The sequence below is a fragment of the Malus sylvestris genome, chromosome 7 (assembly GCF_916048215.2).
Source record: "Malus sylvestris chromosome 7, drMalSylv7.2, whole genome shotgun sequence".
NCBI lineage: Eukaryota > Viridiplantae > Streptophyta > Magnoliopsida > Rosales > Rosaceae > Malus > Malus sylvestris.
In genome coordinates, this window is record NC_062266.1 from 6,087,963 (window position 1) to 6,101,843 (window position 13,881).

A 13,881-nucleotide genomic window follows, 5' to 3' on the forward strand; every position below is an offset into this window, starting at 1 on the left:
TCAAAGCATGCTATTGATTTGCATAACACATATTCAAGATGAAGTTGTGTAGTTACCACCACCAAAGCCAAATTGCCATGTATCCCATATTGTTATATGTTTAAGTTAACCCCACTGAGCCTTGATAGCCTACATTCTTTGGTAAACCACATTATCCTTACCTAGCCTAGTTTAGGACCATCCATACCCTTGTTCTTGAAGCATAGTAAAGTATGAGTCAAATTGAATTCCTTTTGATTAATGTATGGCAGAAAACAAGTGTGGGGGAAGTGATTCTTGTGTGTGTGTATGCCAAAATCATTCATAAGGCACGAGTAGAAAAGAAAGATTCGTGAAAAAGAGAATGAAAAGAAGAAGAGCTGTGAAGAGAAAAGGAGTTGAAAAATATGTGAAAAAGAGTTTTAAAGTGTTGCTTGTTGAAGAAAGGGTCCAAAACATTGAATTCGGCCCTAAATATTGCTTGAATCTTCCCTTCGTGTTAAAAGTTGATTACTGCAATCTAAGTGAATTCTAAGTTTCCATTTCATTACTTTTCTTGCTATTGCTTTAAGAACGTTTGTTATCCCTATCCTTCATTTGTTAGCCAACACCCCAAGCCCGTTACAACCTTTGACTTCAATCTTGAGTGTTATGTGTTTCAATTTGTGGAGTTTGAATTTGGTATGAGCATATGGTGTCACTGGTTCTCGCGTCTAAGTAATAGCATTCCATTCATGAGATCATATCTAAACATGCTTATTAACTCCAGAAATTGCTTTCTTTGTGATACATATATGTGAGCATTCGTTTTCATATCTACATCAATCTTCTCACATATAACTAGTATAGGGTGTGTAGTTGGAAAATCTGAGTGAAAATTGAGTGCATATCTTGTAAGGAATTGAGCGAATTCTCTAAGGCATGTTACTACATCAAAAACATTGTTTTAATTGATTAATTGTGAACTAGTAAGTGGTGACTATGATTAAGTATGTGCTTAAGTGTAAAGATGACTCAAATCTGTGGGGATAATGATTTTTTACATGTCATGTGCATTGGAAATCCCTGAGGCAAATGTTGGAAGGTTTAGGTTGTGTTTTATTTGTTTTGTTTCGTTTTATTTCTTTGTTTTGCTCGAGGACTAGCAAAAGCTAAGTGTGGGGGAATTTGATAGGAGCATATTTATACAACTTAATTGGCTTGTTCTTGTGCGTTTACGTTGTGTTTCTTTAGTTATTTTAGTGTTTAAAGCCATTTTCATTTGTTTGTAGGTCTTAATAACAACCTTGGCAAGAAAAGTGCATTTTGGTGCATGTTGGATCAATATTGGGCTCAAATGGATTGCATGCATGAGGATGGACGTTTTTGGCATATGTGTGTGCAAGTGTGTGTGTGTAATTGCAAGGATAAACAATGACAACTCATACACATGCAAAGAAGCCCACATGCAAAGTGAAAGACTCTAAGTACAAAGTATGCAAGAAGATGCATTTTGGAGGCCTTTGGAGCATGTTTCGGGCTTGGAATGGATAGCAAATGCATGGGCCAAAGTGGATGGACGAATTTGAGAACTAAAGAGGCCAAGAATGTGAAGAATTAGTGTCCAAAAGATAAAAAATTCAGCCCAAAAATTTGTCACTCCAAGTTGCACACTCCTTGCCATGCAAAACACATAGAATTCCCTTTGGATTCCCATGCCATGCTTGATCACTCTTGTCCCCTACATAATTTCTGATTTCATGCTTTAATTCATTTAATTATTTCACTCAATTGCTTGATACCTCTTGTTCCCTTCACCCATTAGATTTTAGACAACCTTTACATCCATTACATGCACCAATTGATGCTCCATCATTCACATTTGGAATCCAAGGGCATTTGTCACACATGTTGTTGCACCTTTGACCCATTTGTTGACACATTTCACCTCCCTTTCCATCTCTATGCAATGTACACAATCATTCATGCTCCCTAGCTGCAACACCACTCCATTTTACCCTTCACACTTTGCATCATCACTTCATTTTCACCCTTGGACCATTGCACACCACACACACCAACTTGCCATGCATTTCATCCCTAGCCTAACCTGATTTTCTAAGGTTTTTGGGGCCTATAAATACATGTTTACACCCCTTGGCCAAAGAACAATCCCCCATATTCATCATTTTATCACAGAAATTCGTCCATACACACCCTAGGAAGCAAAACACCCCAAAAACACCATTCTAGTGCCTAGAAAACATAACAACCACTCCACCTTCTTCCACCCTCTTTGCCTAGTTCTCCACCACCTTCCAACCATCAAACACTCTTCCACACTCACCCTAAACCCCTCCATATCATTCCCCATCCATTCTACACCATAAATCCACCCAAAAATCTGTCCACAAGCTTCATGCCGCAACAAGGAGGAAGGGATATCCATTGATGCACTTGCTTTCCAAGTTGGAGCATTTTAGGTGTTTTCTTTCCTTTGATTTTAATGTCTAATTTTATGTATCTTTGTATTGCAAGAATGAGGAACTAAACCCCCTTAGTTGGGGGGTGATTCGAAACTATGTACATGCTTGCAATATGATTTGATTACATTCAGTTGTTATTTCATAAGTTGCAGATTCAATTCGTTCATCTACTTGATTGATAACTTATTTGTGTATGTTGATTGAGAGTGCACGCTTAGTTTTCATGCATGAATATGATGCTAGATTATGAGGGAGTTTCACCTAATAGTTACAATCTTATAATCACAAGTAGTGAAGGTCGCTTGAAAACGATCGCGTTGAATGAATTCTTGGCACTAGTTTCATGCTCATCATAGTAACGAATGCCTCGTCAACACTTATAGTTCTCATTGTGCTTCATGATTCTTGATTGTATCTTTATTGTGCTCATCACGTAAGGAACCTTTGAGGAATGCTTTGAATTGTTGTATGCGTTTTTCCATCCAATTCATTAACTTAAGGAGAACTTGAAGGTTAATTTAAGCGTATCTAATTAACTTGGGGTGTTGAGTTTCATAATTTATTGAAAGAACAACTGAAAATCATTTTGTTTGCAAGTGTGTCATGTGTGGAGAAGAACCTCCTAACTAGCCTTTTATCCATCCTTTTCATCCAAAAACGTTTTACAATCTGTTTTGTTTTAAAGTTTCTGTTTTGTTTTCAATTTTCGTCCAAAACAAATCCCCCTTTATTTTGAAGTCTTAGATTAGTTAGAAAGTGTTTTGATTTGTGTTTCTAAGTGTTTTGATTCAAGTTTTCATCCAACTTCGTCCAAGTTCTTGTTAGGTTCTCAAAACTGCCCAGAAAGTGGTTTTTAGGCAGTTTTGAGTCATTAGGTTGCTGTTTTGAGTTTTATGTTTGTTTAAGTATTTTAAAGTATAGTTTTGCATTCTTTGAGTCTAGTTTAGTGTTTTAAATTTTGTTTTTATGTTTTTAAGTCAGTTTTCAAGTGTTTAGCAATCCCTCCTAATCCCCGGCCTAGAATGATCCCTACTTACATACTTTACTACATTTGATAAAAAGAGGGTTTAATTTTGTGTGTTAACTTATTTTTCACATCAAAATGAAGCACCACGAGAAAATGGAAGACATCGCCAACCACCACTGGTTAACACCACCTCATCTAGATGGGAATGAACAAAGCTTCCCATTTGGGGTTTAAGGTCAGTTGTCCATCTGTATGGCACTAAACCCCGCAGGTAAAGACAAGTAGGATGGTGAAACAATGCATTATGTGGGTAAATCCCATATGGATCAGGATTGCTTTCAGCATAATGTCTAGAAAAGTATGGAAGCAGGTTGCTGCCTTGGGAAATGAATGAGGAGCTCCACTGTGCATGTGGGATCCAAAAGGATCGCCATATCTAGGATAATTCCTTGAATTATGCAAGGAAGAGTGTGGAGTGTATGTATAAAATGTGGAGTTTATGTTGAGAGCGTAGGGTGTAAGGATATTATGGGAAAGTATGCGGGTTATATTCAATAATATGTGGTGTATATGAATATAAATTTTAATTGGAAAAGCAAATGTGTGGTGTATTAAGTATGTGAGGTGTATTCAACAATATGTAGAATGTCAATAGAACAACCCTTTATTAATCAATAAAAATAGATTTAGAGTTGTTGTCAAATTAGGTACCAATCACCTTTGCTGTCAATCTACATCAGGCCACATAAGAATTGGCATTTCTGTTGGAAAATAATAATGTTGTCTTTTTTTTACTGTGATTACTGATGTGAAATTTTTGACTCCTTTGAAAATGATCATTTCTTCTGTCTACTACCAACATCCAGCAATGGCACACTCGCTCACATGATTGCTCTCAAAGCCTTGTAGTGGCACCGAGGGTAAAAAAACACTCAGGACAAACAGTTTATTGAAGTGACCTAGACCAACCAAACAGTAAGAATATTCTGACAAAGTAGGTCGTAGTTAATTATGAAGGGCATTTATAATTCCGCCTTTTAGTTCCATCTAACAATTACTTTAGTCTAAAGAAAGGTTGGAAATGGTACTGTAGAAATGAATAGTGTTTCAATCTGATCTTTCTGTTGGTTTTGGGTTAGCAGCCCGGCCCTAATTATGTCCTCTCCATTTTGGGCGAGATGGGGGTCACCAGGTAGGTATCATTTGATGTAGTTTGATTAGGGTTTTGAGGAGGGTAAGGGTATCGGCACTGTTTCTTAGCATGTTAGGTCCGGTTTTGGGGGATTTATGATTTTATAGAGCGAGATGGATAAGGAGATTGAGATTGACAGAGGGAGAAGAAAGGTTGGTGCGCAGGGTCAGTGAGGTGAGTGACAGAGGGGTGTATGGCAGAGAGAATATGAGGGATGGAAGAGTCGTGGGTGAGAGAAGAAGAGAGAGGGAAGAGTCGTGTGTTGCAAACGGGATGAGAAGAAAGACGGGATGAGAGAGGGAGGGGTGGGATGAGCGAATCAAGGGTAGGGGTTCTAGCTGGAAGCCATTTCCACGACAATTAATGGGGAAGGCATGGTTGTGTGCAGTTAGTGGGGTTGGTCGGTCAGGAAGGGGTTACTGAGGGAGGTATGGGAGAGTTTGATTTCACTGTTCCCACCCTTACTTGAACAGGTAATACACTGTTTCCTCCCTTGATTTCTCTGTTTCGTGATGAGATAAAGATAGATATGGAGAGATGGATAAGGAGATAGAGATAGATAGAGAGAGGAGAAAGCATGGCTGTGTGCATTTGTTGGGATTAATTAATGGGTTAGTGTGTAGGGTCAGTGAGGAGAGAGTCAGAGAGGGGTGTATGGTAGGGTATGGCTTTTCGTTTTTTCCCTTTGATTTAATAGGTTATGCACTGTTTGACAATAATTGTTTGTTGTTTTGTTTTGCTTTTGCTTTGTTAGAACCATCATTCGATTTTTGGGTTTCACTGTCCTCATTTTTGTGCTTCTTCAAAATTTTCTTAGTTCCTTATGTATTCGTTGGTTCTGTCTAATTTTTGGTTGTGGGATGATGCTTGCAGGTGAACTAGGTGCACGGTATTTTGGGACAAGTTAGGAAGATCCACATGAAAACAACATGGAAGATAGAGAACTGGTATGCTGCTTTGTCTTTTTGTTGGATTTTTATGTTTATGTTCTACTGCTAAGAGGATTTTAAAATGTTCTAAATCTGTTTTGTAAATGTGCTTAAAGATTGCACATGTTCTTGAATATCAACCATGTTGTTTGGATTGAATATGTGATTGAATATTGGAGAAGATACCATCTTGCTTGATTTCAATTAAAGACTACTAATTTGATCGGCTTATATAAAGTCTGTTTATGTTTGAGATGTATTTTGTTCGAATCTCTAAACTGAACAGTGCATTCATAACCTCTAGGTCCGTATCATGCATGGTGAGTTATCTGTGAACATCACCCTAAGTACCTTATTGAAATGCTCGATTTCAGGAATGAGAGTTGAGATGGCTTCCATGAAGAGGGATGCAGAGCATTACTCGCGCTAGGTGATATCTGCTTTCTCTCTTTTCGTATATCTTCATATGAAGAGTTTTACTAAGTTATATTGAGCACTATGTTATTTATAGGTTATATTTTCCACTTTGCAGGAACACATGGAGCTAGGGAAGTGCTATCGTGAACTCACTGATCTACTGGTAATGTCACTCAAGACACTTATTTACATGGTCAAAGATCGCATTTTTATGACACTTATTATTCCATCTGTTTTCATGTTTTCGTTTCTTTTTTCTGGTTATCATACTTAAACTGCTTTATTTGTGCAAGCTGCTACTACGCGCTTGAATGCATTTATTACTGGCAGGATGCGAAGAAAGCTAGATATATGTGCGGGATCGCTTGTTTAGTGTTAGGGTTTTAACAACTAATTGTTAGCAGCTAGAAGCTTTGGTTAGATGAATGCTAATCTGATTTTCCTTACAATACTTGAGTGCCAGTTTCATAGTGTTTGTTCCCGGCTGGATACCTGCTATATAGTTTCATTTCTGTTTCTTCATAACTTTAAATGCATATTGAGTACAATGAATGTCCATTGTTATCTAACTGTTGGGCTTTACTATCTTTGTAGCAGCCTGCCTAACATTTTTTAGGCACTACACTCCAATTTAATGAAAAATTCAAAGATTGGACGGTATTGATTGAAGAAATGAAAAAAATACTATGATAATAGAAATGTGAATGTCGTTGTGTTAGAAGAAGCGTCTAGCATGATGGGTAATATTTTAAGTTTGTATTTCTAAAATTTTTTCGTTCTAGAGTATGATTTACCTCAATTGTTTTGTACTTTAATCTTTACTAATTTTCATTGTGGAGTATGATTTACCTCAACTAACAACTTTTCATTGTTTAACTTTTTCCTCCCTTAGATAGTTGAATATGTTTGATTTGTTAATATGCTTCTTACACATGTTGTTGCCTTGGGTTGCCGGATGCATGTGCAGATTACTCGAATAGACGAAGCTAAGGATGACTTAGTATTGAGTGAGAAAGAAGGTTGGGTCAGTTGGATTTCGACATTTGATTTATTCATGTTTTTTGTTGCTTGCAATGTTCTCTCATTGTTTGTTCTGAGATTCTGTGATCTTATTTTTAATAAGAACTAACATTGGTTTGCCATATAATGTTTCAGGAACTTATACAACAACTAAACACCTTGCTTAGCTCTCACGAGACATACTTAACAGGTTAACAAACACTAACCTATAAACTGATCTGCTGAGCTGGACCATTAACCTCTGTTTATATCCCTGCCACTCATCTTTTGGCAATTATCAATAGCAAAATCTAGAGTTGCAAAAACCCCAATTTTAATGAATATTATTTTTAGTTGATAATTAAAATTAATTGATGATTAATCTATTCCATTGTGCATTATTTTATCGCCAAATACTTTGAATATTCATTAGCAAAAGATATAGGGTTCACCATTTAATGAATAGAATTTTGATGGTGGATTGCATTTCCTGAGTTATAAATGTGGTGAATCCATTATTCACTAGTTGAATAATCATAATGTTTTGGCCACTTATCTTGAATTTTGTTCAAATTGAAGAAGTCACATGTTTCTTTCTGTTGTTAAGGTAATCTCTGTTGAAAGCTTCTATTTCTTTTTTCTTTTTCTTTTTCTTTTTTTCATTTGGGTAGATTTTTTTTTTTTATGGATTTATGTATTTTTTTCAGAGAATTCGAAATGAAATAGGAATAGCGGAGTGAGCATAAACAAATTGATGAAATTTTTATTTGAGTTTTTGTGTTGGTCCTTTTTTTGATTTGTTGAGGTTTGGAATTATTTGAGTTTTTTTGCTGTTACTACTGTGACGGATGCTCAGCAATCACGAAATGGGGGGCTACCTTTTTGGAAAGAGAAGTCTCGTTGTCCAACCTCTCATGAATTACAAACAAGGTGCTTTTTTGCTGGAAAAACCACCGAACCAGTAAAACTTTCCTCGGTTCTTCAATTCGATTCGAATAATTTTTTTACCCAGAAAAGCCAGCGTTTCTTGGTGATTTTTACAGCTTTCTCAATGTTTTTGTGATTTTGGATTTGCAAATTTGTTTTCTGTTCAAATTTCTTTTTGTGATTTTAGGGGTTTTGTTTATCGATTCTCTCACTCATCTCTCAGCTCTCTCTCTCACTTTTGAGGTACATACCGTTGGATTCTATTTGCTGCTGCTGATCTGCAAGTAAAGCTTCAATTACCATATAAAGTTTACATTTTTCATTATTTCTTGAGTTTTGAGTTTTAATGATAAAGACAAAATAAATGGTAAAGTGAATAGTACCAAGTTTGACTTTTTAATGTAAAAATATGGTTTTTCGTTAAAGTGAACAGTACTGTGGGCTTTTCGTTAGAACTCCCAAACAAAGGAAATATTGCTTTTCCTCCCAAACAATGGAAATATTGCTAGATTCTTATCATTATGTGCAAATTACTGGCGATTTGGATCGGTGCCTGAGATTTAGAGAATGATTTAGAGAATGACTCGCATTTTAAATTTCTTTTCCTTCATTATTACTGTTTTCAAAATTTTTATTGTTGGGTATTGATAATTTGTAGTCTGTGAGGGCTTCAATCTGTTGGAATTTTGAATGGTTATTGCTTCATCAGAATTTGGGTGGTCCAAATTTTGAATTAGAAGAAACCTATTTGATTAATATTTTTGGTGGATTGGTTCTCTGTGTTTTCTTTGTTATTTCTCCCCCAGTTGGAAAGTGGAAGCCCCAACTTTGAGCTCAGAGCTTGAATTTCTCAATCGTTCGTTTCTCTGCACTCTCATCAGTCACTCTTGATCCTCTCTCTGAAGAACTGGGTAATTTTCCAGCTCTATCAAGTAATACTCCATTTAATTGCTTAATTGAGGTTTTTTGTTTCTCTTTTTCACTCTTTCATTAGTTCATTGGCTTTGATGTTGGGCTTAAGTAATGGGAAATCATTAATTGGCATTGTTCAAGATATAATTCTGTGTTTTTGGATTTGTGAAACGATTTGGCTAATGAAGATAGTGGTTAAGATATATTTTTTGTTATGAAAGAGAACATTGTCTTCGTTTGCCTACGGTTTTTACTACAAAGTTAAACTACTATGATTTTGTTCAATTGACTGCAACTCATGCCGCAGTTTGCTTCACAAACCTCTACTGTTAGCTTCCATGTAGTATGTTGCAAGTTTGAGGATATCTCTACATCTTAATTTCTACTCTCTTTGGTTGCTTTCAAGTTTGTAATTTTACGTGCTACACTGCCACTTGATTTGATTATAAAAATGTAAAACAAAATATGTCCATGATTTACAAATTTGTATTCGATTTTTGATGTTTTTCCAGTGCAAGGCATATGTTGCACAAGTGAGGTATGTAGGCTGCAGGGCATATATTTTGTTGTCTTAACTGCAGGGGCAAAATATTTGTAAACTGCAGCTTGCTTCTGTTTCTTCAGTTTCGTATGGAAACAAACCTTATGCTTATGTTTGCCTTTGAACAGTTGTGATTACAAAATTAGCTACTTGAACAAGTCCTCAACACTTTATATTTTTAATTACCTATTCAAATGGCTACCTACACTGCAGGACACATATTATATGCGTGAACTAAATGTTTCTTCTGTTTCTTAAGGAAACATAATTTTTCGGAAACCATCTCTTTCTAATCAAAGACTTTCAGTTTCTTCCCACTCATTGTACAATGTGTTTATATGCCAACTCACTTGAATGTATATAAAAGCAAAACTGCTTATCTTATCGATCTCATTCACTCAAGTATCCATTTGTTTGTTCATAATTATGTTGAATTTATTCAACTTAAATGTGTTTTATTCATCCGATTACGCTTGAAATAGCTGGTTCCCGCGGCAACATGCGGGCCTAATTTCTAGTTTTTAATCTATTTCTTAATAACTTGACCTCAATTCCTCGGGACTTACATATCCCTCTTACCCAAACGTTTCAATTTCTCAATTGCTCAAGGGCAACCTTTGCATATACCAGATGGAAGTTCTCAACGACTCATTTTGTCGCATTTTCATATTCCGACGAAGAAGTGTATTGATTATGGCTGCTTCTCGGTTTAGGATCCTTCAGTAATATAGTAATTAGAAATAAACTCATGATATTGGTTGGACCCGGAGGAAGGATAAACTTGACGTTATACTATAAATTTGATACAAAAATCCAAATTTAAGGATTAAAATATCTGGAGCGCCGAGTACTCCGGAGCACCCATTGGCATTCCATGTGTAAGAGTTGACCTTGATTTGCTTAATCAAAGACAAGAGGGCTAAAAAATATTCTACCATCAAAAGAAGACAAACAACTAACTAAGAATGAAGATCAAAAGTTGAATATGTTAACAGAAGTTGGAAGGACAGAATGACTTTAAAAAGAAAGGCCATGTTACATAGAAATCAGAAAGCAAATCTGAAAGCTCATCACCCATGGCAGAAGCGGCAAAGAGGTAAGTACCTACTACTTCCCTCATGTTTTTGAAGCTTCACACATCAGACCATTTGGCCACACCAACAGTAATGAAATTTCTTGTACATTAGTGTTGTATACAACCCTCTCACGTTTGTGAAATGTTGGATACAACGGTTTATTTATGAGAATTTCTCCAAGGTGTTAAAGTTTAAGCATGAGAGTGTATGACTCGAAGGAAGAAAGAAATATCGCAGAAATGGAGATAGTGATGGATGCTTCTCTCTCTCTCTCTGCAAAATCACAGAGGAATGTTTTCTCTTATTCTCACACTAGCACACACAATCGTGCACTGCATAACGGTTAGTTATGCTAATGGAATCTCACCATTACATCAAAAGATCTTAGCTGCACATCTAGCTGGATTCAAGGTGATTAATCCACATGTCACTTAGACAAAATTACAATATGAGCCCTACACTTGGTAATTTTAACCAGAGTGAATACACAACTAAATACAAGGCTTATTTCTACTAACTTAAAATCAGCTCATGGCTTAAACACTAACACTCCCCTTTAAGCTTTGAGCTGATATGACTCCAAGCTTATCTCTGAGATAGTTGAACCTCTCCTTTGGTAGAGCTTTAGTAAAAGTGTCTACCACTTGTTCTTTGGTAGGTCAGTAGACCAAATCAACAATTCCTTGCTGCAAAGCATCCTTGATGAAGTGATACCTTCTATCAATATGCTTTGTCTTTTGATGAAATACTGGATTCTTGGTTATAGAGATTGCAACTGTATTGTCACACTGAAAAGGAGTTGCTTTAGTTTGCAACTCTCCAAAATCCTCCAGAACAAACCTAAGCCATATAGCCTGAGCTGTGGCTTCTAATGCACTGATGTACTCTGCCTCTGCAGTTGAAAGTGCAACACAATTTTGCTTAACAAATGCTCATGAGAAGACTCCACTCCCAAAGGAAAATGCATAGCCTAATGTACTTTTGCTATCATCAATTGAACCTCCCCAATCACTCCCACAGTATCCAATTAGTATTGCATTCTTCCCCTTTTCATAATTCAGTCCATAATCTAGTGTTCCTTTGACATACCTAAGCACTCTCTTGGCAGTCCCATATTACTTATTTGTAGGGCAATGCATATATCTAGCAAGTAAGCTAGCTGCATACATCACATATGGCCTTGTAGCATTAAGATATAACAGACTGCCCACAATCTTCCTATATTGCTCTTCACTTGCTGGGCCACTTCAATCTTCTTTGCTCAGTTTGTCAGTAGCAACAAGAGGAGTACAGACAGATTTGCATTCACTTAAGCCAAACTTATTAATAATTGATGGATGCGTGTTGGACACTGTGACACATGTATCTTAATTGATTTTTAGTGCAATGAGTCTTTGATTTTGTCAGGTATGCGGTTGTCACAGGCTCGAATCAGGGGATTGGATTCGGAACAGTTAAGAAGTTGGCAGCAAATGGGATCATGGTGGTGTTAACTGCTTTAGATGAGAAAATGGGTCTCGAAGCTATTGAAAATTTGAAAGAGTGTGGCCTCTCTGACCTTGTGGTTTTTCATCAGCTTGATGTAACGGATCTTGCTAGCGTTGCTTCCCTAGCAGATTTTGTCAAAACCCAATTCGGGAAACTAGATATCTTGGTATGATTCGAAACCATTTTTATAAACAAACTTCCTGTTCTGAATGAATACTTTCATTTTTTTTCGTCTGTGAATTTTAAATTTTTTAATGAACGGACCTTATTCGCCAACTCTATATGATACTAATATTTCAAGCATATTCTGTGTACCCTGTTGAAAATTTTCACTTATCCACTGTGTTGTAAATTTTAACTGAGTCGCTTCGTAATTCAGCTTAAAATAAGATAGAAAATCCCTAAGTACGATGAAGGGTCTTAATATTTTGTTGGGATTGAACAAAGATGAAATGTTTAGGAACTTCCACAGGTAAACAATGCAGGGGTTAGAGGAACCATTGTAGACCCTGAAGCTTTCAGAGCTGCTGTAGCTTCTGGTGTTGGTAGGGTAAGTCTTTTTATTCACCATTTAAAATCCAACTTATCTTGAGTTTTCAAAATTTGGCTTTCAGTTTTTGGTTTTATATTTTATTTTTTGAAAACTGAAAACTGAAATGGTTATAAGATGGGTCCTTACATTGTCAAATTTATAGGTTGAGTAGTGCTATCCACACACCCATTTTTACTTCTCACACACTCCTCTCAAATTTTTGTCGTCGAATCGAATGAATTGAAAAAGATCAATGACCAAAAATTAACAAGGGTGTGTGAGAGTTAAAAATGGGTGCTTGAAGAGAACTTTCCATATAGGTATGGCTAAGTGCCATAAATCTTTCATTCAAAAATCCACTATGGCAAAATGAAATCTTTCTTTTCCTTGACGCAGGATGGTTTAGGATTCAATTGGAGTGAAATAATGACTCAAACGTATGAGTTAGCTGAAGTATGCGTGAGAACAAACTACTATGGTTCCAAGAAAATGACCAAAGCACTGCTTCCCCTCCTCCAGCTATCTGATTCACCAACAGTTGTCAGTCTTTCTTCTGGCATGGGATTGTTAAAGGTGCGAAGATTTTTCATACTTTTGGCATCTCATCGTATTTCTGGTTCAAGATCCAATGTCTTCCATAATTAGGAAAACTGAAATTCTGTTGGCATGGATGTTTTGTTTCAGCATATCCCAAATGGATGGGCTAAAAGGTTGTTAAGTGATGCCGGAAAACTCACAGAAGACAGAATAGACGAGGTTTTGAGCGAGTTTCTAAAAGACTTCAAAGAAGATATGCTAGAAACCAGAGGATGGCCTGCTTCCCTCTCTGCCTATATACTCTCAAAAGCAGCCATAAACGCTTTCACGCGGATCATGGCCAAGCAGTACCCGAATATCTGCATCAACTCTGTATGCCCTGGATTTGTCAAAACAGATTTGAACTTCAATACCGGAATATTAACAATAGACGAAGGTGCTGAAAGTGTTGTGAGGCTAGCAATGGTAACAAATGGCAGCCCTTCTGGCCATTACTTCTATAGACAAGAAGTCACACACTTTTGAGGATAACAGAATCTTTCAATTTCATGGAATAAATATCCTTTTTTCTGTACGCAATGATGAGATAATAATCTTTGAATTTTCGTAGACGAACAATGTATCCTTAAAAATTACTATGCTCTTGTTGCTGCAACCTGGTGATCAGCCACACCTTGCAAAACGAGAACGCATGGTTTCCACTTCCAGAGGTTTTCCTTGCAGAGCACTATTTAACTCTAAACAAATTGTTCCAACTACAAAAGTAAAAAAGGAAAAAACAAATTAAAGTTCGTTAGTCCTTAATAAGCAAGGCGTGAAAAAGAATTAAGCATGCATAAGCCAGTACCTCACTCATAGCTCGTCTGCCATTCGTTTAGTTTTCTACTCTTATCCCACAATAGGCCTTTATATCGGACTCT

At 36.6% G+C, this 13,881-nt stretch overlaps 1 protein-coding gene and 2 long non-coding RNA genes across 4 annotated transcripts; all 3 read left to right on the forward strand.

Moving 5' to 3' along the window:
- The first annotated feature begins 5,907 nt into the window (after nt 1-5,907).
- LOC126629751 (uncharacterized) lies at nt 5,908-6,968 on the forward strand. The gene is made up of 3 exons (XR_007625841.1): nt 5,908-5,962; nt 6,065-6,112; nt 6,917-6,968. It is a non-coding gene; the product is annotated as an uncharacterized LOC126629751 (long non-coding RNA).
- Nucleotides 6,969-7,849: 881 nt separating this feature from the next.
- On the forward strand, nt 7,850-8,851 carry LOC126629750 (uncharacterized). Its single transcript, XR_007625840.1, has 3 exons — nt 7,850-7,978; nt 8,099-8,159; nt 8,682-8,851. It is a non-coding gene; the product is annotated as an uncharacterized LOC126629750 (long non-coding RNA).
- Nucleotides 8,852-10,404: 1,553 nt separating this feature from the next.
- Nucleotides 10,405-13,541, forward strand: LOC126629746 (short-chain dehydrogenase/reductase 2b-like). Of its 2 annotated transcripts, none has more exons than XM_050299853.1 (5): nt 10,405-10,424; nt 11,812-12,058; nt 12,365-12,442; nt 12,821-12,997; nt 13,109-13,541. In XM_050299853.1, exons 1-5 carry the CDS (start codon nt 10,405-10,407, stop codon nt 13,484-13,486), a joined length of 900 nt encoding a protein of 299 aa, XP_050155810.1. In that variant the 3' UTR covers nt 13,487-13,541. The 2 variants fall into 2 exon arrangements, with proteins under 2 accessions (XP_050155810.1, XP_050155811.1); XM_050299854.1 differs by having other exon boundaries at nt 12,365-12,421.
- The last annotated feature ends 340 nt before the right edge of the window (nt 13,542-13,881 follow it).

What these genes read in the sequence shown, in the direction of transcription:
- LOC126629746 (XM_050299853.1), top strand. Translation starts at nt 10,405, where the DNA reads ATGGCAGAAGCGGCAAAGAG. An exon ending in TCGGGAAACTAGATATCTTG is followed by an intron (nt 12,059 to 12,364) that starts GTATGATTCGAA and finishes GAACTTCCACAG; the next exon opens with GTAAACAATGCAGGGGTTAG. An exon ending in TAGCTTCTGGTGTTGGTAGG is followed by an intron (nt 12,443 to 12,820) that starts GTAAGTCTTTTT and finishes TCCTTGACGCAG; the next exon opens with GATGGTTTAGGATTCAATTG.